We start from the raw sequence: 27,763 nt of genomic DNA on the forward strand, positions 1-27,763 counted from the left end.
GGATTCGGGGGAGCAGGGAGAGAGGTTGCCAAGTTTCTGGGCATTCATCACTGCTTCCTCCAGGGAAGACCGGCTTTACCCTGACACACTTAGCCAGTGTTCTGAGGAATTTGCTGTCATCCTGCGCTGCTTTGTTCTCATTCCCCTTGGCCGTGATACAGAGATGCACAGAGCTCGCAGGGTCCTCTATCTGCTTCTTCTCAAGGCTCGCCCATATGCGTGTGAGACCCCAGGCCCACCTCTCTTGAGGCTGCCGCTTTATTTGTGCAGCAGGAGCGGAGGGGTCCACGTTCTGTATGCATGGATTGTTTTGAGCTTTTGGAAATGTGACCCCCGTAATTATTCTCTTTGCATTGGTTTCTGCCAATAAAATGTGGTCCAGAAGACCTACCTAAGGGGCTCTGCTCCTAACTCTGTGACCTTAGGCATGTTATTCAGCCACTTGAGCTCAGTTTCCACATCTGTAAAATGGGGAGTACATGAGTGCCCACCCGGCCATGGTTTTGAGAATCAAATGTTAGATGTCTTAGAACAAACTAAGGTGTTCAGTCCTTGCTGACGGCATTCATGTTCCACAGCCTTTTAAAGGTACTGACTTGGGTAAATGACTAAAGTTGTCTATTGCCCCAGGCTCCTCCTTTGTAAATGTGCGTGGGGGACCTATAATAGGAAAAAGTGGACCAAAGGATGAAAAGAGCTTAAGCAAATGCCAAGTACGCATACAAGGCTGTTGTCATTATTTTTGTGTGATACATTTTTGAAATTGAACCCATTCTCCCTTTTCCGGTGTTAATTCTTACTCAGATAATGCCTGGCGAACAGTTCATGGTACCCTTTCCAGGACCACCAAGATCGCGTATATTCTGTTGTTTTTTGAGTGTGTGTATGTGTGATGTAAGTGCATATTAAGTGGTTTTTTCCCACATGGGCATGTGTGTGGCACACATCCAGTTGCCATGGGAAGACTTGCATCTCTTTGTCTTCCCTAACCAAAGACATCTCAGCCAGAATAAACCTCCATGTGGACACATGCATGACGGTGCTTGCGTGAGTTAAGTGTGTGTGTGTGTGTGTGTGTGTGTGTGCACTGTGACTATTCATTTTTCTTTTTCTTTTTTTGTAAGTTTATTTATTTTTGAGAAAGAGACAGAGAGAGAGTGGGCAGGGGAGGAGCAGAGAGAGAGAATGTCAAGCAGGCTCTGCGCTGTCAGCACAGAGCCTGATGCAGGGCTCAAACTCACAAACCATGAGATCATGACCTGAGCCGAAACCAAGAGTCTGATGCTTAATCGACTAAGCCACCCAGGTGCTCCTCATCTCTCTTTGCAAAGCTTTATCTTTTTGAAATTGGTAAACTCGGCGCTGGGACCATGGCTCACAGACTGTGAGCCTGAGGGGTCTCCTCTGCTTGAATACTGAAATTGCCAAGAAAGAAATGCGTCAGACTCTTCGTCTGTTGAGATGTGCTGGAGAGTATTCTTTGGGTCAGCCAGCTTGTGACCGGGTATCTCGTCCATGGAGCGGGCTCTGCTGCTGTGCTGGAAAAGAAGACCATGGTCCGTTTTACTCAGAAGGAGAAAAAGAAGTGAGCCTGGAAACCCTACGAGTCGTAGCAAAATTACCGTCAACTCAATTTGCAGACATCTTGAAAAAGACAAGCTGCTGTCTCTCCCCTAGTGAGTCTCTGCCGGAAATAAATCCTGCCAAGCCAACCTCATCTCCTTCCCTAATCAAGTGGCGGCCGGGCTATTGAACATGGTGATTGTCCCAAATGTCCTTTTCACGGGGCCTGTGAGGCAGAGAACTAGAGTCTTGGCAGTTCTTGGAAATAATGACCTCTTACAAGAGCATCCAATTCAGAAGCAGCTTCAAACTCTGGCTTCCTTCTAGACAAAAGTGTTTACATTTCTCCTCTCATCAACGGACTGATTGCGGGTATGTTTTCAGCTAGAGTAAGAAACAGTAGTGAGCTGTGAAGCCGCTGCTGAGTGTATCTATAATTGAAATACCAAATGTAAAACTAAATATAATTTGCCATTATCTTCCCCAAGATCCTATGGGTGTTTTGAGCTTGTTTGAAACTAGTCTAAGAAATAGAATAATCCTTTCACCTGCTCCTGCTGTCTTATAATAAGGTGATGTGAGAAATTGTTGAACAGGGCTCAACCTAGTCATTGTCCCGAATATATATTTTGAAACAACCAAATTGAAGGACATTGCAGTGGATTGAATAATATTCCCTTCAAAAATTTGTATCCACGTGGAACCTCAAACTGTGACCTTATATGGAAATAGGGTCTTAGCAGATGCAACTTTTTAAGGATCTGGAGATGAGATCGTACTGGATTTTAGGGTGGGCTCTAAATCCAATGGCAGGTGTCCCTGTAAGAAGAGAGGAGGACACACAGAGGCACACAGAGAGGAAGGCCATGTGAAGAGAGATGTGGAGATTTGGAGTATGTGTAGAAATGCCAGGGATTTCCAGGAACCACCAGAAGGTAAAGAGGGGCATGGGACAGTTTCTCCCCCAAGAGTCTTCCCAAGGAACCAGCCCTCCGATGCTTGACTTCAGACTTCTGACTTCTGGAAGTGTGAGAGGCAGCACTGGGAAAGTGACATACCTGCCAGGGTCCTTCTGAGTCCTTTTCTACAGTCTCTCAAGTCACTTCCACACGGGGCTGCGTGGGCGGGTGGAAGGCATCAAGGTCAGGAGAGACGAAGAAAGGCTGAGGACCTTTGCTGAGAGGCGGAAGAGACAGGACAGCTAACGTCGTGTGTGATCCTGGGTCCGTTTCAGGCCCAGACCGAGGACAGCGGCAGGGCTGTTGATGAAATTTAAATTGGATCTGTAAAGAGTGTTGGTATTGTGTCTGTGTGAGTGTTGTGGTTTTGATTATTGGACTGTGGTTAAGTAAGAGGTTAACATTTGGGGAAGCTGACTATAGGGTATTTTGGATTCCCCCCCCTCTTTTTGCAACTGTTTTAGAGTCTGAAAGTATTTCATAATGAAAATTTAAAACAGTGATACCATGTATAGGAGCAAGAGGGTGAGCAAGAGGTGTGGGGGATGATTTGGAATATGGTGAGGACTGTGAACTGGCTCCTGTCCACATTACTGCAGTGAAGACACAGGCATTGCTTCTCAGCACACCAGCAATTTTCTTCCCATAGTTGTGAGGAAGGTTTGTTTGTTTTTGTTCATTCATTCATTCATTCATTCATTCATTCCTATAGAGACAGTGCGAGTGCGGGAGAGGGGCGGGGGGGGGAGAATCTTAAGCAGGCTCCACACTCAGCATGGAGCCTGATGCGGGCCTGGATCCCATGACTCTGAGATCATGACCTGACCCAAAATCAAGAGTTGGATGCTCAGCCGATTGACTCACCCAGGTGCCCAGTATATTTATTTATTTTAAATCAAATTCCTGCAAATTCTCTGGGTGCTAAGAATGTCACTCATGAAAACAGCCTCCTTTCCTTCTCCCCACTTGAAATGGAATGCTATACTGCTATTACTGAGGACAGCAATGTGTGTGGTCTGGGAAGCTAGTAAATGGAACAGAGAGGGAGGGTTTAGTTGGAAAGGAGTGCATGTAGCCCACTCCCATTTTATACAAATAAAACATACAGAGAAGGGAGTAGATGGCCTTATGTCAGGATGCTAACAGTGATTATTTACAGGATGGGGGTGAATTTCTTTCTTTTTTTTTTTCTTTTTTTTTTTCTTTTTCTTTCTTTTTCTTTTTTTTTTTTTTTTTTTTTTTTTTCTTTTTCTTTCTTTTTCTTCTTTTTTTTTTTTTCTTTTTGGTCATTTGGTTTTTGGTTAATTGAGAAGTTATTTTTTAAGGGAAAGAATAAAAATATTTTTAGAGGGTGATTCCCACTCTCTTCCCCCTACAAAAGAGCTCTATGTTTGGTCTAAGATAAAAAGCCCCGAGTGGAAACTTCTTGCAGAATTCATTTATTATTCCACTCTCTCCCCAGGTAAGATTGAGGCTGGAGCTCTATCGCTATTCTCAAAGTGGCCAACGAGACAGCAAAGTCTGTTTTGGTGGTCTAGTTAGAGTCTGAAATATCCAGCTGAGGAATAGTCTTGGCTCAAGACCTCAAGATTTTTTTTTGAAACACTGTCTGCATTTTGTTTATCGAAAGGTCTTTCTTTTTTGGCACAATTAAATAGATTTTAGAATTTGCAGTTGTGTGTCCTTAATATATTCATCCCAAGATGCCTTTGTGCATCTGGTATATATTTCCATATTGTTTTTGCTAATAGTTTTGGAGAGATTTTAAACATTTGAACCTTTTTTTTTCTTGCTTTAAAGACAATGTCTGGAGAAAGTTAAGGACCTAGAAAGTTATTAATTTTTTTTGTACCTTTCAGTGCACTGTAGTCAGCTACTTCAAGACGAAAGGGCCCATTTGTTCTTGCCCTTCTTCCCTTTTCTCCTTAAATAGACTTCAGGATTGGATTGACCCTCTGGTATGAATTTTTACTGATTCCATATGCTAATTAACTATGTCTTATCCCTAATTCAATTGTAAGAGATAAGATCTCCATATATGTATATGTGGTAAATATGCGTCTTAGAGAACGAATTTTGAACAACTGAAAATTAAATTAAATATCTGTTTTAAGTAACATGTTTTCTTTTAAATATTTCTACCTTTTATGATGGGCTATTATTTTGAAACAAGCTTTATCATCCTCTCTTCACATCTTTTGTTGTTCTTGTTGTTGCTGATTCCACCCATCCCCTGACCATGCAGCAACCAAGCTAGACTTTATTTTGACCTTGTGAACGTTGACTGGGTATCACAGATACCCTTGCTTTGGGACACTCCATGAGTAACACAGCTTTCAGTTCTTACACTTTGTTATATTCTAATAATGTAAATGGTATTGGAATAGCAACACCTTTAATTTTACATGTCCTTTAACTCACATACAAAAGAGAAACAAGCCATTTAAAGATAATCAAACAGACCAAAGGGTGAAATCAGGGTGGATTAAATGAGAACGTGGAATTGGATACTAGCTGCAGAGATGGCCTGTCTTATTTCTAGTGAACTGCTGTAATAAAATTAGTCATCAAATGTGTTAGGACTCCAAAATGTTATTGGAGTTTTGATTTACTCTGTACTTCTGGCAGTTTAAAATATGTTCCAAGCTATTTAATCAAATTGGTTACATAGATCAGCATCAGTATATTAAAAGTTTTAGCATCCTTTTTTTTTTTTTTAAGTTTTAGCATCTTTATTACTAGGAGATCTTTCCAAATAAGTATTTCTACAAATATGAAAATAACAAAGTTTGGGCTACTAAAATTTTTAAGAAAAGATTTTTCAAACCTTGACTTATAAGCACGCTTTTATGAAAACACTTTCAGCTGAAAATCTGTAAGTAGTCCTGTCCTTGAAAGTTTTGGAGGTCAATCTCCATTTCTGCAGGCTTGCCCCGTCATACATCATTTTCTTACATATAATTTATTGTCAGATTGGTTTCCATACAACACCCAGTGCTCATCCCAACGGGTGCCCTCCTCCATGCCCATCACCCACTTTCCCCTCTCCCCCACTCCCCATCAACCCTCAGTTTGTTCTCAGTCCTTAAGAGTCTCTTATGGTTTGCCTCCCTCCCTTTCTGTAACTTTTTTCCCCCTTCCACTCCCCCATGGTCTTCTGTTAAGTTTCTCAAGATCCACATGAGTGAAAACATGTTATCTGTCTTTCTCTGCCTGACTTATTTCACTTAGCCTAATACCCAATGGCCAAAGGCCAGATTTCATTCTTTCTCACTGCCAAGTAGTATTCCATTTTATATATAAACCACATCATTTTTTTTTTAATCCATTAGTCAGTTGATGGACATTTAGGCTCTTTCCATAATTTGGCTGTTGTTGAAAGTGCTGCTGTAAACATTGGGGTACATGTGCCCCTATGCATCAGCACTCCTGTACCCCTTGGGTAAATTCCTAGCAGTGCTATTGCTGGGTCATAGGGTAGGTCTATTTTTAATTTTTTGAGGAGCCTCCACACTGTTTTCCAGAGTGGCTGTACCAGTTTGCATTCCCACCGGCAGTACAAGAGGGTTCCCGTTTCTCCACATCCTCTCCAGCATCTATAGTCTCCTGATTTGTTCATTTTGGCCACTCTGACTGGCGTGAGGTGGTATCTCAGTGTGATTTTTATTTGTATTTCCCTGATGAGGAGTGACGTTGAGCATCTATCTTTTCATGTGCCTGTTGGCCATCTGAATGTCTTCTTTAGAAAAGTGTCTATTCATGTCTTCTGCCCATTTCTTCACTGGATTATTTGTTTTTCGGGTGTGGAGTTTGGTGAGTTCTTTATAGATTTTGGATACTAGCCCTTTGTCTGACATGTCATTTGCAAAAATCTTTTCCCATTCCGTTGGTTGCCTTTTAGTTTTGTTGATGTTTCCTTTGCCGTGCAGAAGCTTTTTTTCTTGATGAGGTCCCAATAGTTCATTTTTGCTTTTAATTCCCTTGCCTTTGGAGAAGTGTTGAGTAAGAAATTGCTGCAGCTGAGGTCAAAGAGATTTTTTTCCTGCTTTCTCCTGTAGGGTTCTGATGGTTTCCTGTCTCATGCTCAGGTCCTTCATCCATTTTGAGTTTATTATTGTGAGTGATGTAAGAAAGTGGTCTAATTTCATTCTTCTGCATGTTGCTGTCCAGTTCTCCCAGTACCACTCGTTAAAGAGACTGTCTTTTTTCCATTGGATACTCTTTCCTGCTTTGCCAAAGATTAGTTGGCCATACATCTGTGGGTCCAATTCTGGGGTCTCTGTTCTATTCCATTGATCTATGTGTCTGTTTTTGTGCCAATACCATGATGTCTTGATGATTACAGCTTTGTAGTAGAGGCTAACGTCTGGGATTGTGATGCTTCCCACTTTGGTTTTCTTCTTCAATATTACTTTGGCTATTCAGGGTCTTTTGTGGTTCCATACAGATTTTAGGATTGCTTGTTCTAGCTTCGAGAAGAATGCTGGTGCAATTTTGATTGGTATTGCATTGAATGGGTAGATTGCATTGCGTAGTATTGACATTTTAACAATATTTATTCTTCCAATCCATGAGCATGGAATGTTTTTCCATTTCCTTGTAGCTTCTTCAATTTCCTTCATAAGCTTTCTATAGGTTTCAGCATACAGATCTTTTACATCAAGAGCCATAAAATACCTAGGAATAAACCTAACCAAAGATCATACATCATTTTTGTAGCAACTGACTTCTTCCTCTTTGGGTGCAGTTCCTGTTAAATATGTCTGGTCTTGTTGGTTTTATGTTAGTAGGAATATATTCTTCTTTTTCATTGTTTTTTGTAGCATGTAATCTGCTGGACTTGTAGCATTATTTCCCATGAAATACTTCTTTTTCTCTTCTTTGATTTTTTTCTTTGCATCCCAAGAGATCTATCTTTTTGCATTAAACTTCCCTTGATAAAGTTCCTTCTGTCTGCCATGTAGTTTTAGAATGCTCAACATACCTCTTGTATACCATTATGGTATAGAAATGCTTCACTTGGAAAATGGTCCCTCCAAATTTAAATTCTTTACGTGAATTAGTAGTTGGGGAAATACTGAGTCACATGGATTTTGTGGCCTCTGAGTTGATTTTTTGGGTGTTTGTGACCATATCAGAACCTTAGAGGAGATGTTTATGGCTTGGCACTTTTACCTTCCTCTTGTTGCCAGTGGCACCCTGAATTTCTTTTCGGGACCCATCCTTTATGGATGTTGGACTTGAAATCAGACCCAGGACTTAACAGGTTCAAGCAGGTGGATCAGCATGCCCCATCCCCATCCCGTGCTGACTTGTTCAGGGATGGGTTTACAGTATTCAAAGTCAATAAATGTAAGGAGACATTTGGAGATTTCACGTTCTACCCCTGAGTAGAGTGGGGAAAAGATTGATGGCTCTAAGGGCTGTAGCAGTTTTGTGACCCTATGAAAGGAACGGCCGGAGATGCTGGGGCAAAGGCTGTAGGGAGAAGGGCCAGTTGTGTGAGAGGAAGGGTCTGAGGATGCAGCCAACTCAGTGGGATTCAGGACAGAAAGAAAGTAACTGGGTCCTTGGTGAAATAATTGGCCATCTTGGGGTAAGTCTACCCCTTAACCATTCCTACCCGTCATCTTCTTAGTTCTAGAAGCCAATATCTTTTAAGGTATTTTGAGTAGGATGTTTGGTTCTTTAAATTGAAAAGATTCCCAACTTGAAGAAGTAGAGGGTGCATTGATTTAGTTACAGTAGAACACTCTTGAGTAACCTCCAGTTAAGCAATGTAGTGGGTTAATGAATGTTCTTCAGCTCTTCTCCCATCAGTTAAACAGTTTGGCTGTGTCTAAAGCATGCTGAATGCCCACCGCTAGCAAACTGCCTCAGTGCTCAAAAGGCCATGATCCTACATGCAATGATTGGCCAAGTATTAAAAGTAAGCGTTTGATGTATTATTTCAGGAATGATTTCTTGCTTCTATCCCTTTTTGCTTAAGCAATCATGATCACATCAGAGATCAAAGTGCACGCACGCACACACACACACACACAGTCACTCAGTTCCATTCTCTGTGGAATGGGGTGAGTTCTAAATGGGGTGCTTGTCTGTTTTGGCTTGCCAAGGATAGACCTACTTGATACTGCTTATCTCTCTATATTAATAAAAAGGGGCCCCCTTATCAAAAGGGATTTGGTTTGGATGATAAACAGTATGGTTATTCTAGTGATAAATCACGTAACAGAATTAAACCTATTCCCTGCGATGTTTCATGACAAGAGGAGGGGCCACTTGGGAGTCAGTGAGCACTGCTACTAAGGTCCATAAAGTCAATCATTTGGTCTCAATTAATTGAGCCCAAATGCTATTGTTCAGCAAGACAAGAAATAACCAATGAAAGTGTTTGCAGGACGACCGGGTGGAAAGACAGCTGGAACCTTATTGTTAATAGTACTTGGTCAACATTATTGGCAGCTGGCATTTTTCTCAGTGTGTATCATGCTCTTGGGGAGTAGTCTGAACTTCCAGGGGTAGAGTCCAGGGGAGTTTACGACCTGCGATCTTCACATGAAATTGGGCATCAAAAGCAAATTCCTATAATGTTCTAGCCATGTGAACCCAGCCCCCTGGTGCCATATCCATCAAAACCACCTTGGCATGAAATTGGCTTCCTCCCAGGAGCTCGGGGGGTGGGGTGTGGGGGGGCGGGGGGCGGATCTTCCCTGCAGTTTACGAGCAGAGAACACGATCTGCTTCTTGGGGCTTCTTTCTGCACTTTCTCAGATGATTTCTGACTCCTGCTTACACACTCTCAGAGTGTAGAACTTGGAATGCCCTTCATGATGCGACCACATCTACATTTTTATATTCTTGGGTCTGAATGCCTTCAGGAGTTTGTCAGGTTGAGAGAAGGGATACATAAAGAATGTATTTATATTTTATTGAAGAAAAAAACACAACTTTTTAAAATGAGGAATGGGAGCCTATGTCCCCTGTCATCCCACACACTGTTAAGGCTTTGAGGTGAGTTTCCTACATGGGGAGATGTGGGAGGAGATGGTGGGCATTGCTCTTCAGAGCCACTGGAGCTGCATTTTCCCAGCCCCGGTCATTCCCAGGCCACACTCATGATTTCATCTGTTTCTACCCAGCACCTGTATGATTCCTTAATGCCTTCCTTTAAATCAACGCTTTGTTTCTAACTAAGTAAAAATAACCCCATTCTGAGTAATGATCTGAGTATCTGTGGTTCCATGTGTTGGTTAAAACTTCTCTAACATTGTGAAATATGTTTTTTTTTTCATTTCTAATGTTTATTTATTTTTGAGAGAGAGAGAAACAGAGCACAAGTGGGAGAGGGGTAGAAAGAGAGGGAGACACAGAATCTGATGCAGGCTCCAGACTCTGAGCTGTCAGCACAGAGCCCGATGCAGGGCTCAAACTCACAAACTGCAAGACCATGACTTGAGCCGAAGTCAGGTGTTTAACCGACTGAGCCACTCAGGCACCCCAAGAAATATGTTAACTACTAAAGTCTTTACAAGTTCCTTAGTGTTCGACTCAAAAGCGCTTGTCTAGGGCGGGTTGTAGGGTGTGTGTGTGCGTGCACGTGTTGCTCATATGTGTGTTGCTCATATGTGTATGTTGGGAAGGGGTGAGGGCAGGGCATAAACCCCTCTCCATTCATGGTTAAAGAAGGAGGAGATTAAGATTCCTTTATTCTACTACCCCATTGGCTATTTGCAGCCCAGATCTCTGGCAGCAGCATTCCATTTGAAAAGGTGCTCCTCTCCTAGGAATTCAAGAGCAAATTATGACAAATGGTTCTGTTACTAAACCTCGTTCTTCTGATCCCCGAACCCAAGCCATTCATTAAGTACCATTCCCTTTCTCACCCCATGTCTTTCAGTCACGAAAGCCAAAGCTCCAGGGCCCCTCAAAGGATGACTAGAGATCCTGGTACGGGGTGGAGATCGTGTCTGCACCTCCATCCCCGTGACCGTCCCCATCCCCATCCCCACCACCGCTGGGTTCCCTGTGAAGTCAGTACTAGGCACAGGTGTGGGCAGGGCTTTTGCAACCAGAACTGGCAAAAAGCATTCCTTGGTCCTCCTCAAGGCTGCGCTCAGATTCCTCTTCTGTTGGCCCTGGCCCTCCAGCTGGCCTGTCTTTCCTTCTTCCTCACTCAGAACTCCCCTTTCATCTCCATGCACCCCATCTTTCTTAGCCACAGCCAGTTTTTCAGCCTTCTGCCACTATGACAACTCTTAAAAGCCGTGCAGAAAACAAATTCCTTCCTATGCCCTGTCCTGGGATCCCCCACCCAAGCCAGACTCAAGACTGGCTGCATGTTGTCTCTGCAGTATAAAACTCAGAGCAGAGGCAGGAGAGCTGGCTCTTGGTCTTTGTGTGTTGAAAACAAACACCAAGTGAAACCCAGCTTCATTTCCCTTTTTGAATGTCCATAATCCCCTTATCTCCCTGTGTGGGATTTCTGGGCCTGCTGCGGGACGGATGTGCGAGTCTCCCACCCATTTCCTTCCCACAGCCCTCTGCTCTGTCTGCCTCCCTGCTTGCATACATCCCTCCTTCATCCAGCCCGCAGCTCTGTGTCCACACCAGCAATATCCCTGACAGTTCTTTAATTGCTACACGCATTTGTATGGTTCCTTGGCAATTATATTTCAGACCCTGTCAGGGTACCTGCTAGCCTCGGGGTTCTGTTTATATTAAATATCAATAAAAAGCTGATAGCATCAGTACAGATGGCAGGCTCCACAAAATCATATTTTACTGGGAGCCAGGCCTGTCCAGAAGATGGAAAGAAGGAACGTTTAAATTTCTTTCTCTCTTCCCAAAGGTTGAAATTAGAGGAGACTTTCTGTGTGAATATCAGGAATGGGTTCTTACTAAAGGATGACAGCTATATATTCTCCCACTGGGGTTGTCTTTTATTGCGTGTGACTTGTCATAACATCAGTTTTCTCCAGAATTGTTTCTTTATGTCCCCCTACCCAGCCCCAGAACATAGGACAAGGTTTCAAATACCCTAGATTTTTTTAAGTGTTTATTGACTGATGGGTAAGATTTTATTTGGCTTTACTTTGAAGGGGAGTGATTTTGGGGCAGAGGCCCAGGGCTGAGCGTCATAAATCCCACTGCCAAGGAACACTTTAGGGGAAGGGACAGCCTAGTTCCTCCCTGGCTGTGTGGCCTCCCCTCACCGGACTCAGTTGCCTCATCTTTCAGAAACAGTACGGGCCTTCCCAGGAGCCATGAGCATGATGGAGAATGAGGGTGAGGGCAGCTGGGGCTGTGTGGATGCATAGCTGCACCCAGAAGGAGAGCCTCACTGAAGGTTTGCAATACCCGGATGTGGGTGGTCGAGGATTTCCCATTCTTATTGGTTCCCATTCTTCCATGCTGCTTATGAATAACGTCTGTCAGTGAGAGGCGTGCTGCAAGAATGGCAGGCAAGGACGTACATTCCGAGGACTGTTACAACAGAACAGTCGGTGGTAGCAAATCTGGGACAGTCTAGCTGTCTGGGGGCATAGTTTTCCCGGTTGCCGTCAATAGATTTTCCCATTTGTGTGCGATGTGAGGAGCATGCCCGCTCCCCTTGGGCTAACTCCCCCTCGGTGCGGTGCTCAGGAGGGTGTTGTCCAGGCTCCCTGCTGCCGGGGACTCCCCGTTTAGATACTGGGACTGTGATGAAGAGGGCTTCTACCTTGGCTTTCAGAGTGCAAAACCTGGACCCTCACATGTTTGCTGAGCTCCTTCTTTCTACATACCACTGACTTTCTCACACTGTCATTCTAGTGCGGGCACCGTTATGTCCCCCTTGAACGACAGCAGGAGCCTCTATACACACTCCCTCCACCCTCGACCACCTGCCTCTCCAAATGGCAAGGGTGTTATTGCCCTGTCTTTGGGCCCTCCAGGGGCCTCCATGGCTCTTGAGATTGACAGCAGACTGCAGACCAGGGTCTTCAAGGCCCTGCCTGGTCCCCTGGCCCTGACTCCTCCCACCTACCCCAGCCTCCTTTCTGTCCTCTGCACTGTGGGTATTTAAACTTAGAGTTGGCAACACCAGCAGTGCCTTGCCCCTCCCCTCTGAATGACTATTCATTCTGAAGATTCCAGCTCCATCAAATCTGGGCTAGCAGGACCTCCCCTAAGAGCATGTTTCCTAACATTGTGTTTTGCCCTTCTTATACTAATCATGACTGTAAATTTATACACAATTAGGTAATTACTGGGTTGTCTGCCTCCCCTACTGGTCTGTACGCTTCGTTGGGTTAAAGGCCATGTCTGGTTTTGCCCACTATTTTATCCCCAAATCCTAGCATGGTTCCTGGCATTCAGCAAATGTTTTCTGAATGAATGAATAAACAATCCATACTATAATGAGTACATGATGTACACCTTTTAACCAGGTTGTCCAGTGGTAGTAGAACTAGTTGCTGTAAATGGAATAATTAAAATACAAGAACGGAGAAGCCTTAGTGAGCTTGGCCAGGGGCAGATGTGGGTGGATGCTGGAAGCTGGAAGGGAAGTGGATTTGAAAAGCGATCCTGGGCAAGACCAGAGCATCTTGGGGCACCACGCAGTGGGGTACAATCTCCGTGTGATGGGTTAGCAGGAACGACTGATGCTTCTGGAGCAAGCTGAGTGGTCTAGCTGTGTTACGTAGCACAGATTTTCAAGCAGGATGCTGAGCTCCAGGGAACCGCTATGAGGGATTTGCAAGGCTGTTGTTGTTCTGGTACTGTGGTAGGAAAATGGTGCCTCCATGCTCACCCCATCTCTGAACCTGTGCAAGATGAGGTTTGTTCCCTTTCCAACCAGAGTAAATCCCCAAGAAGGAATGAGGCTCTGGTCCTTCAGCTTTTCATTACAGACCTGAAGGGAGACTTGGTTAGTGAGAAAATGATCTCTGAAGACAGAGGTGTTTTAAATTAGCTAGTGAATACTGGCTTAATTACAATTTATCATAAATGCCATTTTAGAATCAGAAGCCTCTTGAGATGTGCTTATCTTCACTCTAGAGTGTGTTATTCAAGATTTTATGCCTTGTAAATGTCCCCTCGGTAAGCAGACCCCAAATCCAAATGTAGGTGGTGACAGAAGACCTTCCCTGGTGGCTCTGGCTCTGCAGCAGAGAACCCAAGGTGGATGCATAAGGGGACTCTTGCAGAGAGCTCTGAATTGGTTCCCAGCACTACCCTCTCTTCGTTCACCGTGTCCTCCTGAGCTCATGCACACATCCTGAGCATTATTAGGTGCAAAGATGCCGTGTCCAGCCCTGCCTGAAGACATCCTGATCCCAGCCCCTTTCTCCAGGGACCACCCACTCCATTCATTTGCTGACAGCTGGGGACAGGCAGCCTGCTGTGAGCCACCTGTTACCTGGTGTCTAGACTACACGTCCTGTGCCTTCCCTTTTTCCCTCCCTCTACTTACTGTCTGGTAGGCAGTAAATAGAGTTTAAGGCCTCCACGCAAGTCATCTTTCATCTAATAGTTTAGATGAGGAACGTAGCTAATCTCTCCTGTGGGTAAGGTGATGATGTCCTGGGGAAATGAACTTCAGTGCTCCAAGGGTCAATTTCCTCATGTGGAAAATGGGGTAGGAAGAGGAGTTGGTAGCCATCTTGCATAGGACGTGGCCCGTTGCAAGTGTTCCAGAAATGGCAGCCTCTGCTGCTGTCATCATCATCATTATACTTTGATTTCTGTCATATCATTTTCTTCTTCTTAATATCTCCAACAAAGAGTTGAAAATGATTTATTCCAGGGTAATAAGAGTGATGAGGAGGGAGAAATGGGAATTTCTCCACAAAATTTAAAATATGTTAAGGGAGGAGGGCCATTTAAAGTTGATATATTTAAGGCAAAACAAACAAACAAAAAATCACACAAACAAGTGGAGTCATTGATGTGAAATCTCACTGGGCAATTAATCCTGACATCTGTCATGCTGAGGCAGTAGTCTGAGACGGTGTCCAGCACCTTCTGGGATTTGCCAAACTGGTAAGTGTGTTTCCCATTCATTTTGCTTTCCAGATCCATGCAGAGTGGTTCAGCATTGGACCATGAATCCTCCTCATCCCTTTGGTTTCAGGACTGCCAGAAATTGACTCCAGCTTTGTGGAAAGCAACCTGCATTTAATATGTAGCGCGTCACTAAGTTTAGAGGAAGGGGAAATGTTTGGCAAATAAGTCTATTTTATAATTCAACACACATTAGTGGCTATTTTCCAATATATATAAGTGCTTGATAATTAGCATCAAAACTACTCATTATTTAATCTATGACCTATTTAGAATGAATTAGAGATAGCGTTTACTTGCTGAAATGGGAGACACAAAGACTCTCCAGCCATTCTCCCTCTGCGTGTGGTTCAATGTGCAACACTGTAGAAGAGCTCTTGTGTGGACTCAGTCCCCTGTGCCTGCTGTGATTTCACATCCGGGAGTCACACCTCTTCAAAGGCCTTTAGGCAGACCTAAGACCCTTCCTCTAGCTTGTTCAGGCAGGAAATAACCTTTACAAGGGCCACGCTTCAGAAACCCAGTTGAACATGAATTCAGACCATTCCCTTCAATGGTTTTTGGGTTAACAGTGGTTTGTAATTCTAGATTAGCCTGTAATTATTCATGGACACTCAGCTTCGCTAGAAATGGACCCATATTTTGTGGTAGAAAATGTCAAGTTTAAATTAATACAGTGATGCTGCTAATTCACTGGAGAATAAATGATATTGAGAAAAAAGATGGTGAGCGTATCAGGTGACTTTGAGGTCTGGAGAGGAAACCCAAGTGCTAAGGCATCCGTAAAGATCCTGATTGCTTGAAGGAAGTAGGCTATGCTGGCTATAGATTTCATAAGACAAGAAATTTGATTTTGGAACCATGAATAAAAGCGTAGTGAGCCTTGGCACTGGTGGAGCACAGATTATGTCTGTGAGAAAATGTATGCTTGGCAGGAGACTTTGTCCATCTGCTAAGACCTTCACCGTGGCCTGCCCATCTTGCCAGCCCAATTTCAAACCTCTTCCCCTTTGCTTACGGGGCCTCAACGACACTCGTTGTTTTGCTGTTTCCCAGGACACAGGTTTCTTCCTGGCTCAGGGCCTTTGCCCTTGCTACTCGCTCTGCCTCAAAGCTTTTGCTGACCAAGGTGTTTTTAAACTGACACCTTCTCAGCATTCAGCTCTCTCCTCAAAGAGGTCATCTTGGACCACCCAGCTAGAGTAACTCCCCTTTCCCCTTTCCACACCTGGTAACTCTCAAGCCTACCATCCCTTTTTATTTTCTTTGTCACACCCACTTCTGTTTGGAACCTTCATTTATGTGCCCATTGTCACCCCTCCTCAGACCGAAATGTCCACTTCATGGTCTGCCTGGGTCACTGCTGAATGCCCAATGTAGTTGGTACTCAGTGAATATTCATTGGATGAACAAATGAATGTAAGAGTTGTCAAGAGTACCTTGCCCTGATAATTGGAGGAAGGGAGGAAGAGGCTTAGGTGAAGTTTCATCTGGATAGCTATAGGAGAGCAAAACTGCCCGGGATGGGGAGCAGGGGACCCACCCCAGAGCTGTGACTAGTGATGTACCCCCCCTGATGGTAACAGAGCCCTCCCTCTGCTGAGCACCCTACATGCCTTTTCTCAGAAACCTTTGAGTGAAAGCCACTCTGGTCAAAGAAGACAATGGGGCTCAGGGAAGCTAAGTCACAAGCCCAAGGCCACTAACTGACAAGTGCCAAGTGAGGTCTCATATCCAAGACTCCCAACTCCAAAGCCTGCATTTCACACTGGCATGCTGTAGTATTAAGATGCTGTGCAGGGACTCTTGCTGCAGAGAACAGGGATAGAAGAAGTGGGGTGATCTTCTTGGGACCTTATTTATTTCCTCACGCCTGGCATAAATAATGGCCAATGTGTATGGACCATTTTGTGTGTGCCAGTTGCTGTGCTGAGTGCTTTACGTGCGTTAATTTGCTTGAACCCAAAGGGCTGATTGACTGAGGATGACAAGAGGGGCTACCCACTCAAAGATACAGAACAGAAATGGAAAAGTGTGTGAGTGTGTAGGGGAGGATGCAGAGAGAACATCGGCCATCCGTAACATCAGAAAACCCCCATATAACAAAGTGCAAACTTGTTGAGGGATGGGGAAGCACAGGTGAGAGCAGTTATTTGGGTGGAAATAAAAGAAGGAAACTACAAATTCTTTATGGGTTATATGGTACATTATAAAGACAGAGCAGGGACGTGTGAGCTGCTTTTCAGATGCAAATTGCAAATAGATCACAAAGGTGGTGTGGGACTCTTACTCTCCAAACATCTGCTTGTAGTCTGTTCTGCTAAAAAGCTGAACATCTGATAAATTTCTGACTGGCATTGGAGGTGATTTAATCTCTCAGAAGGTAGAAGAAGCAGGAAGCAGAACTGCTATTGCTGGACTTCACGTTGACCACTGTGAATAATAAGTTGACACTGAATGGACAGGGACATTAGAGAAAATGACCATGTGACATGGAGCTCACTGTATTGAGCAGAAAACTGGGCATTGACACATACATGAGGCATTAAGGGAAATGAGTTTAGTCCAAGTGAGAGCCTTGTAGGTAGGACCTATCAACAGAGATTGAGAAGAATGGTAAGCTCGTAAAATTATAATGCAGACGTGAAAATCTGAACTGTTTCCATTAAAAGGATCCTTCACTAGGAAAAAGGCCTACCCATATGAAACTCAGATTTTAAAAAGAACATATACGAACCATGAAATATGGGTATATTATGTAGCATAATTAAGGGAGTCTGAATATATGCAGGGGGTTGAGTGGTGGCCTCCGGAAGATATGCCCCAGTCCTGACCTCTAGTACATCCTGCAAATGTGACTTTATATGGAAACAGGGTCTTTGCAAATGTAACTAAGTGAAAGATTTGAGATGAGCTCATCTGGAGTTTAGGGTGGACCCTAAATCCAGTGACTGGTTTCCTTAAAGAAAGAGATGACACAGAGATACACAAAGGGAAGGCCGTGGGTAGATGGAGGAAGACATTGGAGCGATTGTGTCTATAAAGCAGGAAGCACTAAGGGTTGCTGGTGACCACCAGAGGCCAGGAGAGCAGTGTGGAACAGAGTCTCCCTGAGAGCCCCTGGTAGGAACCCAATCTGCCAATTCTTTGATTTTGGACTTCTGGCCTCCTGAATACTTTTCTTCTGTTTTAAGTCACTCGGTTTGTGGTAATTTGTTATAGCAGCCACAGGAAACTAATACAATACATTAACCTCCTAAGAAGACTAGGGGTGGAAGTGAAACCCACGCTCAGATTAGTTAGAGACTCCTGAAGAATGCTAAATGAGGCAGAGGGGGAGGGTTTTTCAACAAAGTTAGAAACAAAACACACACAAGTAGAAGGGAAACCTACTGCTTAGGAGGATGCTGTTATTTTTGCAAGTGACCTTAAAAAAGCACACCTGCTCAGCAGCCATAGAGGGAACATCTGGCTGGGATGTGGCCCACGGTGTCATGTTCACCTCCTCCTCAGTAGACAGTGGAAGGATCTGAGGACCTGGGTAAGCAGGATGTGATGGGTGGCACTGACCCTTTGGGCTCTTTCATTTCTGCTCTCTGCCAGTGATGCTGGGAAAACCATTTTTAACTTAAGTTTTAGTGTCTGTTTTAACCCAGATATTTAGATGCAGGCCCCATTTTATAACGTTAGCATTTTCCTGTTTCTTTTCATCTCTTAGATGATGAATAATGGACAGCAGTTCGAGATTTTCCCTTCTATTAAAATTGCTTGCTAAGCAAGATTGTGAAATCAATATACTGTGATTGTTTTACAAGCCAGAGGACATGTTATCTCAAATATTTGATCAAATAGGTGTGTGTAACACAGCCCTCATTTTAACTAGACCATATTCTTTAGTGATTCTCCTGCCCTTGTTCACCGTGCCCTGGGAAAATCAAAGCCCCCTTTTCTTAAAGAGGCATAATTTCAGAGCGACATTTAGTGTCAAAATGATTGTTGAAATAACCTCTGACTATCACAATTCTTTTTGCATTTCTGAAGGTGCTCACAGGTCCCCAAGGGGCAACCCTAAGTTTCTAGGACCACCTTGGGGTATGAGTGGCCTTTTACTACCCCCAAAGAAATCACAGTCAAGAAGAAAGAATCTCTAACTGGAAACTGTTTGACTGCTTAACATGTTGAGACAGTGAGTGAGGGAAATGGAATTTTTGCTTCTAATTGTGGAAAGTTTTTATATGATGGCAACATAATTGAGGCCATTGATGGAGGAGGCAAGAACCATGGAGTTTTCAGTGTCATTATTGTATTTACATCTTTGTGGATTAATTTCAGTGGCTTTTTTTAACAAGGAGTGAGTCACAGTAATTATTGTCAAGCTTGTACAGGAGCAAAAAAGGGTTCCATTTTCCAGGATTGTGAGGATAAAGTCTTTCTCAAAATTACTTTGTGGTAAAAGGTTGAATTGGTCATTTTCACTCTCCGAGCCTATGATGTGGTTTACTATAGTTTATAAGAGTTTGAGCACTTATGTTGAGGTGAGATTCAGAATCCCAGTTGTCTATGAAATCTGGGTAAGCAATCTGAAAGAATAAGACAGGCTGGAGGTAAGACAATACAAGACACCATGTCTGCCTGCTGGGTTAGGCGCCATTTTGTGGGCTCTTTCTCAGACCTCTTCAGATGGGCATCTTGGGGGCAGCAGTCTGGCAATGGGCAGGCCACTGTGGAGGAGGGATGGGGTGCACTGTGCCAACAGTGAGTTTCCTTGTCACTGTACCTAATTCACATGACCATTTCTAGCATTATTTTGCTAATTGGCTTACTATGCAACTTGAGGACTAGAGTGACCAAATCTGTCTTTATCCCCCTGGTGTAGAATGTAGGAATCTTTGGAATAAAGATGCCATGGTGGGATTTCTGTGACTTGGGGTCCCACAGGAAGTTCTGTTGAGGGTGTTGGAATCCAGGTGAATGGAATTGCTCCATTGATAACTTTCTGAATGCCTTTTGCTGTTTGTGGTCTTCTGTAGATTTGTTTAGCCTTTCAAATAGCCCTTTAATATGTGTATTATTATCCCATTTATAAATCACAGATCAGAAGCTTTGTCACTGATGAGTTGGATGCTTTTAGGAAAGAACCTAACTTCTTGGTACTCCGTTTCTACTTGTGGAGCATGGAGGTTACTAATGGCGCCTGTCTTGGAGGGCTGTGGTAGAGGCAATGGGAGATGAGCTAAGTACGTGCTTGCACCACGGGAGAGACTCAGTAAAGATTTCTGCTCCTTCCCTTCCTCTTCCTCATCATTAACATGCTCACTCTGTTGTCATTCTTACGCTCATCATGCTGGGACTGGATGGTGATCTCCCCTCTTAACAGAATTATGCTTTATGTGGCATCATTTTGAAACAGGATCTTAAGAAGTTTAAGAAAAAGTGGATGGTCACCAAGCATCCTTAGTGATCCATCTTTCTTCAACCACTATGCCAAAAAAAAAAAATACTTATTGTCCTTCTTTGCCTTTGCCCTTAGTTTTTATCTGTGGACAGAAGGCAAAGAGTTAGCTTTGGGCTGCCAAGGGTGAAGAAAAGAGATTTATTCATGGGATCACAAGGGAAGAAGAGTAGACAGTTGTGATGAGCAACCTTTGTTTTATTCATCTATCCATACATTCATCTCTTTAAAAAATTTTTTTTAATGTTTATTTATTTTGGAGAGAGAGAACAGGACAGAGCATAAGCAGGGGAGGGGCAGAAAGAGAAGGAGACACAGAATCCGAAGCCGGCTTCAGGCCCTGAGCTGTCAGCACAGAGCCTGACGCGGGGTTCGAACTCACGAACCGTGAGATCATGACCTGAGCCGAAATCCAGTGCTTAACCAACTGAGCCATCCAGACACCCCCATCCATTCATCTCTTCATGTGTCCATAAATGTCTAGAATTTCTGCCATGTGCTGGTCAAAGGGGCACAGCAGAAGACCACATGAAATGGTTCCTGCCCTCCTGGAGTTCACCATTTGCTGAACAAAAGAGGTAGAGAGATGTAGTTATGTAATTGCAATTTATTTATTTATTTTTAAAAAAAGCAAACTTCTAAGTCAGAGGTGAAGAGAATTGGAACAGGACCATGTTGGCTGAGGTCATTTCAGTGAGAGAAAACACATTTTTCCTGTTTTTATTGCTGGGTTCTGACCCAGGAGAGGCAAAAGGTGGAAAATAATGCTGAGAAGGTCTCTCTCTGCTTTCTCAAGAACTCTGTGCTATACAAGGTTGAAAGTTACAAATAAAGGGATGTATTTTTCAAGTAAGGAGTCATCAATAAAGGCTCCTGGGTGGCTCTGGGGCTTGGGCAGAATGAGGAATCCCTGATGTATGGAGTTCCCAGGAGCTAAATGTTTGGGAAGCTATAACTTTCTTCACAGCTTCCTGTAAGATGAGTCTCATGCTGTTGCTATCTGCCGGCTCCAAGGGACGCCAGCCGGGGTTCTCTCTCACTTTGGTTTGTAACTTTCTCTTCTCTCTGTTTCTTTTCAGACCCAGCAATCGTCAATGGGGTTTATTGGTCCGAATCCCTAAACAAAGTTTTCGTAGATAACTTTGATCGTGACCCGTCTCTCATATGGCAGTACTTTGGAAGTGCAAAGGGCTTTTTTAGGCAGTATCCAGGTGAGTATCCCTGCCTTGAGAATTATGATTGAGATTAATGACCCTGTGATATTTTTCTTTCATGTTCAGGGTTAAATTTTCCCCCCTCCCATTAGGAAAAAATGAAAGATTAAATTCAAATCTGTTATATCTATTGTCATGGTCCAGATAGGCGTGGTAGCATGGCGTCCGTACACACACACAGGCATTTAGATCTGCACGTGGTTTCCACATCTTTCTCAATAGAGCAGTTCATCGAGCTGCACCAAAAGTGAGGAGTTGGGGTGTGAGACACAGCATATTTGATCTTTCTGGACAAGAGTTTGCTTTATTACTGTTACTACTACTATAGTTACTATCATCATTGTTATTACCGTGGAAAGGAACAAGTCATAATTGGGCTGAATTTTAAATTCCGACCAAAGGGGTAAGAAATGGAAAATGTGAGGGGCGCCTGGGTAGCTCAGTCAGTTCAGCATCCGACTTCGGCTTAGGTCATGATCTCGCGGTTCGCGGGTTTGAGCCCTGCGTCAGGCTCTGTGTGGACAGCTCAGAGCCTGGAGCCTGCTTCGGATTCTGTGTCTCCCTCTCTCTCCACCCCTCCCCTGCTTGCACCCTGTCTCTCAAAAATGAATAAATGTTAAAAAAAGTTAGAAAAAAAAAGAGAAATGGAAACTATGAACTGAGGTTTCCCCACTCCAGAGCTGACCGCCTCGGAGGAAGAGCTCGGACTGGCCCAAGCACCGCCGATGGCACCAGCTCATCTTCAGGGCCGCCAATAGCACCCTCAGATGGTATGTTCATCAGAGTTTGTCCATCATACCTTTGGAACAGGTGTTCCTGAGGCCTCCCCAGACCTCCACTTTGCAATAAGAATTTAATTCTGGCTTGGTTTGAATTTTAATTAAGAAGGGAAGTTTTAATTTTGCTCACAAGTTGTGAAAACAGGACTCGAGGCTGCAATTGTGCCAACATCACAGCTGCAGAAATTAACAAGCTCAACCTAAAAGAAGGAAAAAACTCCCGGCATAATCTTGGAGCAATTAAGTGGAGACTTTTATGTTTTCATTAAGTAAGACTAGGCACCTGATGTCTTCCCACTTTGAGGCACAGAGACCGCCAGCCTCCGCCTCGAGGAGCCGTTTGCCCTGCACACAGCATCTGTCCCCTGAGACTTGCCTGCCAAGTGTCTGCTTTGCCTGATTATTCGACATTTCCCAAGAGTTGTGTTCAGCGGGGCACACGTGGTTCCTCCTGGAGCTCACAGAAATTTAAACAATAAGCATCCTAGTAAAGATAATGTTATAATAAACAGTGGTCTATTAAAGTTCCAGTGTCACCAAATTGCAATCTGTTTTGATACACTCAACAGAGAGCAAATTTAACGCAGATGTTGCTGAAAATAAAGCGTGGGTGAGGGCTGATCCATAGATGAAGCTACAGGGACCTCTTACCATCTTACCACGTGGTGTTTGGATGAGGGTGGAGCCGATAAGAAGAAACCATAGATCATCTTTTGTCTCCGCCAGCAGGAAGTCCTTAAACTATGGTCATGAGGAAATTTGAAAAAAAAAAAAAAAAACGGGGGGGTGGTGCAGTAGACATCTCAGGCTGCCATAACAAAATATCACACACTGGGTGGTTTAAGCAGCAGGTGTTCATTTCTCATAGTTCTGGAGTCTGGGGAGTCTAAGATCAAGGTGCTGGCAGACTTAGTTCTTGGTAAGAGCCCTCTTTCTGGCTTGCAGATGGCTACCTTCTCCTTGTAGCTGCACATGGTAGGAAGCCAAAGCTCAGGTATTTCTTACTCTTCCTAGAAGGGCACTAATCCCACCGTGGGAGCTCCATCCTTCTGACCTCATCTAAACCTAAGTACCTCCGTAAGGCCTCACCTCTGCATACTGTCACACAGGGTCATGTTAGTTTTCAACCTATGAATTTGGTGGCAGGGACAAACATCCAGTTCATAACAAAAGGACATCCTCATGAAGGGTGTATCTAACAGGGGAGATGAGTTAATGTACAAGGTTTTTAATCAGTCAGAGCCATCGACTCAGAAATACTTACCATGTTTGTGACATTTGTGGCAGAATTTTAACTTTGTAAAATTCCTGCATCTTTTCTGTGCTAGTAAAGACACGAGTCATGGTCCTATGGTGTTTCACTGCCCTATTAATGTCTTGCGGTCACTCAGTGCTTGGTTCTGAACAGAAAACACACCTCTTGTCTCTTGGACACAAAATGATTGTTAGAAGAATGACTCATGGACATTTTTTTGCTAGGATTTTTTATCTTCAGGAAACTTCGTTCCATGTTTAGAGTGGTATAATAGTATGAATCAGTGGTAAGTCTGCGTGTTCTTAAAGAGAAGGGATATTTCTTCATTCTTCATTCAGTGTGTGCTGAGTTCTTGTTTTGTTCCAAGCACTATGAGAGACTAAAATGGTGAACTTAATAGAAAAGGTCTCTGCCCTCATGAAGTTCCCTCTTGTGGGAAAATGCATTCCTCAGGATTTTGGTTGCAAGTGACAGAAACTGCATTCTAGCTAGCTCCAGCAAGGAATACATTTATTGGCTCAGGTAACTTGAATTCTAGGGAATGTGCTGTTTTGAGACATGGCTAGATCCAGTATTCAGCATTGTCATTTGGATTTTGAATCTTTCCTTCCCTCTTTCCTCTCCACCTTCCTCTATTCTTACCATGTTTCACTGGCAGGTGATCTCCTAGTGATGGAGAATATGGCTGTGTGCTTGCAGGATTATTTCTCACTATGGTCCCAGAGGAAGAGAGAGCATCTGTCCTAGTGGCTTAGATGTAAGTCCAAGGATTATTCTGGTATGGGTCACATGCCCACAGCCTCAAGTGAGGGAGACTGGACAGTGGTAGGGCTAGCCATCTGAAACCATGGGGATTGATCAGGATTACATTACTGTGGCCTCGCTTGGTGGGGACCCCCAAAGGAAGTAACAGGGAACATGAGGGAGACAGACAGGTGAACAGGTCATGATGGTACAGTGTGTTTAATGCTAACATGGGGGAAATAGAAGGTGCTAGAGGATCACTAAGAAGGAGGGCAGTCTCAACTTCTGTAGGTGGGAGCATGGAGTTCTCAGAAGGGGGATTTTAGTCAACATCACCCTAATAAAGTACCTGGGATGATGTTGTCTCTTTCTGAATAGATTTACACAGGCCTTTACAAGTTCAGTGTAGGGCCTTTAGCCATGTGGCAACACTTCCATGCACTGTCTTTCGGATGATATAAGTGTTCTATATCTATAGCACCTGTTATGGTAACCAAATGGCCACATGTGGCTATTGAGCATGTGAGATGTGCCTAGCAAAGACAGGGGAACTAAAATATGAGTTTTATTTAACTTCAATTAACTTAAATCTAAAATTAAACAGCCACATGTGGCTAGTAGCTGGCATGTTCAGCTGTGTAACTCTATGGGTAAAGACTTTTGTAGTCTGATACCCAGTTTCCAAGGTACTGGCCTACCTTTTAGTTCCTGTATTACAAAAAGGTCTCACTGAGCAGAGAGAGAACTCTGGTTAGGCTCTTCTGAACAGCAACAGCCAAAACAGCAACAAAATACAGATAACGGGTCTTTGAGCTCTGCAGAATTTGTTACTCAGGCCTTATCAAAGCTCTGCTTATTTCATTGTCATCCTGGGGCGTCTTTGGGAGTACGGTTAATATTAATATAATATTAATATTAATGCTGATCATAGTGATAGTGACCATCATTTATTGAGCACTGTCCTAGACATCTATACAAGCATTGTCTGGTTTAATCCTCAATAATTCTATGGGCTGGAGCTACTATAAAATGCATTTTACCAATGAGAAAGCAGACCAAGGGGTTAACTGACCAAGCCACACCAGCAGGATAGGAGGGAGTTGGTAATGGTGTTAATATTTTTAGCACCTCTTTCATGCTTTGTTCTTATGGCAGTTCTTAATCTATAAAATATGAATTCTGGCCTGTAATCCTGAGCCATCAGGCTTTCAATCCCCATCTCCTTTGCTAAGATATCTGCCCCAGGAGGACAGAGACATTTGGCTATCACTCTGGTACCATCATCAACAATAACATAGTGTATAGGTGTTCAGTACATATTTTTGAATGAATGAATCACTCAGTGGACCAAAATCTACCAGACATATTGGTCTCATCACACTGTTAGTAGCAGCCCTGCCTCTTCAGATACAGTAGAGTTACTGCCTCTCTGAGAAGGTGGTCACTGGCTATAGTCGGTGGGACACAGTGACTAAGTAGGGAACTGGCATAAATACATTACAAAGCTATGCTCCCTTTCTTTTCTCTATTGCTTCCCTCCTCAAAGTCTTCCTGAGCCAATGACTACATAATTCCTTTTATCTTGAGATTCATTCCCCAACCAACCTGGGTGGGATCCCAAAAGGCATAGTGGCAATTCCAGAAATTATATAGCTCATGGGGTGCTTCTTGGCTACGTATCAATTTCCTGGTTCTCAAAGATTTAAGATGAGCCAACTGTTATTTCTCAGTGATTTAAAGTCCTTTGAACAGTTTCAAAATATCTGTGTGTACAAAAAATTATATACTGAAAAGTTGATATATCCTAGGGGAGATAGTACCAGCTGAGACAGGGTTGCCTGGTGTTTGCCTCCAAAAACACATTTTTTTTGAGATTGGGAAAGGAAGGGCTCAGTGGTCCAATTAGTTTGGTAAATGCTGCCTCTGCTGAGCCAGTTATGGAGATTCAAGATGCTATAAACAGATTAAAGGCCCACGGCATCCATCCCATGGTATAGAAACCAGTTTTACTTTTATTCATTCAACTCATGCTGACATCCCGGAGGACTTCTCATAGGAATCTTCATGTAACGCCTGTGTAAGGAAGAGCATGGTGACGTGGCATTTGGGAAATAAGTCCTATGGTCATAACTGGCAATCTCAGGAAAATCTTTTGAACTCTGAGAGACTGGAGTCCCTGCTATGAGTTGAAAATTTTGACCCAAGTGCCAGGTTTGGGCAAGATGTCTCCTCGGTGCTCATCCAGTCCTGACTTGAGTCAAGTTATGACCTTTATTGTTCTACCTTAGGCCACTATGCCTAGAACTGTCTCAAGGTACTGTCTTAATCCCCGCTCAGTGTATACCTCACGTCCTGACCAGGAAAGGCCTGGGTCTCATGGGTCCTGCTGCCACCTAGGCTCCTTACCTTTGTCAGAGACATTCTCTATGCATGGCCATACCAGAATTCCTCCGTTTCCTTGAACTTGACATGCTTTTTTCAATCTCAGGACCTTTGCACATTTCATTCTTTATGCCTGGGATATTCTTGTTCACCCTGTGGCCACCACTTTTGTTTTATGAGTCCTACCCATATGTAGTGTGTTGAATAATATCTCCCTCCAAATTTATGTCCTCCTGGAGCCTCAGAATGTAACCTTACTTGGAATTAAGGTCTTTGCAGATGTAAATAAGTAAGTTGGGATGAGATCACACTGAATTACAGTAGACCCTAAATCCAGTATGACTGATACCTTTATAAGAGGAGAGGACTGACACAGAGGGAAGACAGGGACAGAGATTGGGGTGATGAAGCAACAAGTCAAGGATCACCAAAGATTGCTGGGAGCCAGCAGAAACTGAGAAGACACAAGGGAGGGGTCTTCCCTAGGCCCTGTCGACACCTTGATTTTAGACCTCTATCCTCCAGAACTGAGAGAGAGTTCTTTTCTGTTGAGCCACCCAATCTGTAGGACTTTTGTTATATCAGCTCTAGAAAACTAATATACCATCATTCTGCTCTCAATTTGAAGAAGATCCTTCTTCCCATTAGAGATTGGAATCCCCTTTTGTACACTAATGTAGCCTCAGGCACTTCTCCTTTGTGACATCTCTGGTTCCTGGGATTTCTTATCCTTTGCCAGCTTCCCTGCCCAGCATGAGGCTTCCTGAGGGCAGGCAGGGGCCAGGCCTGTCCTTCCCAGTCAAGGCTCTGGGGTTGTCCCATCTGTTCCACTTTCCTAGGAATTATATCCTTTATAAGGTTTTCCCAACAGACTCATTTCATGTCAACTTTTTCAAAAAGCACCTAGCAGGGCAGTGCTTGGAATTGGAAGGAGTTCCAAGCCAACGTGCAGGTGCAGGGGAATGATCTCAATCCAAAAGGAGAACACTGAGTGTCATTAATCCCTTCCCCCCAGGCCCTAGCCTAAATGCTGGAACTGTAAAAAGAATTGCACATTTTCTTGTCCCAGTGGGGCACACAGAGATGGGGCTGAGATGGGGAGGAAGGACAGCAAAGTGGGGAGGAGTGAAGCAGGATCAGACACAGTCCTTGTCTAAGAACAGTCACCACAATTTAATTTGAGAAACGAACATCCGCTGAAGGTCTACCATGGGTCAACACGTTATAAAATAATTATCTTTATTTGGGCTAAAACCAGCTCTTTGTGAACTTATAAATTGGAACATTACCTGGCCTCATCATGGGTAGAATTTCAGTGTATGTTAAGACCATGCTATCCTAACTATACTTGGCTTTACACAAAGCAG

The 27,763-nt window shown here is 43.7% G+C and overlaps 1 protein-coding gene across 3 annotated transcripts in view; it reads left to right on the forward strand.

Annotated features, from left to right (window-relative positions):
* CACNA2D3 (calcium voltage-gated channel auxiliary subunit alpha2delta 3) overlaps positions 1 to 27,763 on the forward strand; it is an 860,144-nt gene that overhangs the window by 364,374 nt on the left and 468,007 nt on the right. For all 3 annotated transcript variants that reach the window (XM_043587660.1, XM_043587659.1, XM_043587661.1), the window contains one exon: positions 21,102 to 21,233. In XM_043587660.1, the coding sequence (XP_043443595.1) occupies positions 21,102 to 21,233 (132 nt within the window). The remainder of the gene's footprint in view (positions 1 to 21,101; positions 21,234 to 27,763) is intronic.

This window comes from Prionailurus bengalensis, chromosome A2 (genome assembly GCF_016509475.1).
Source record: "Prionailurus bengalensis isolate Pbe53 chromosome A2, Fcat_Pben_1.1_paternal_pri, whole genome shotgun sequence".
Classification (NCBI taxonomy): Eukaryota; Metazoa; Chordata; class Mammalia; order Carnivora; family Felidae; genus Prionailurus; species Prionailurus bengalensis.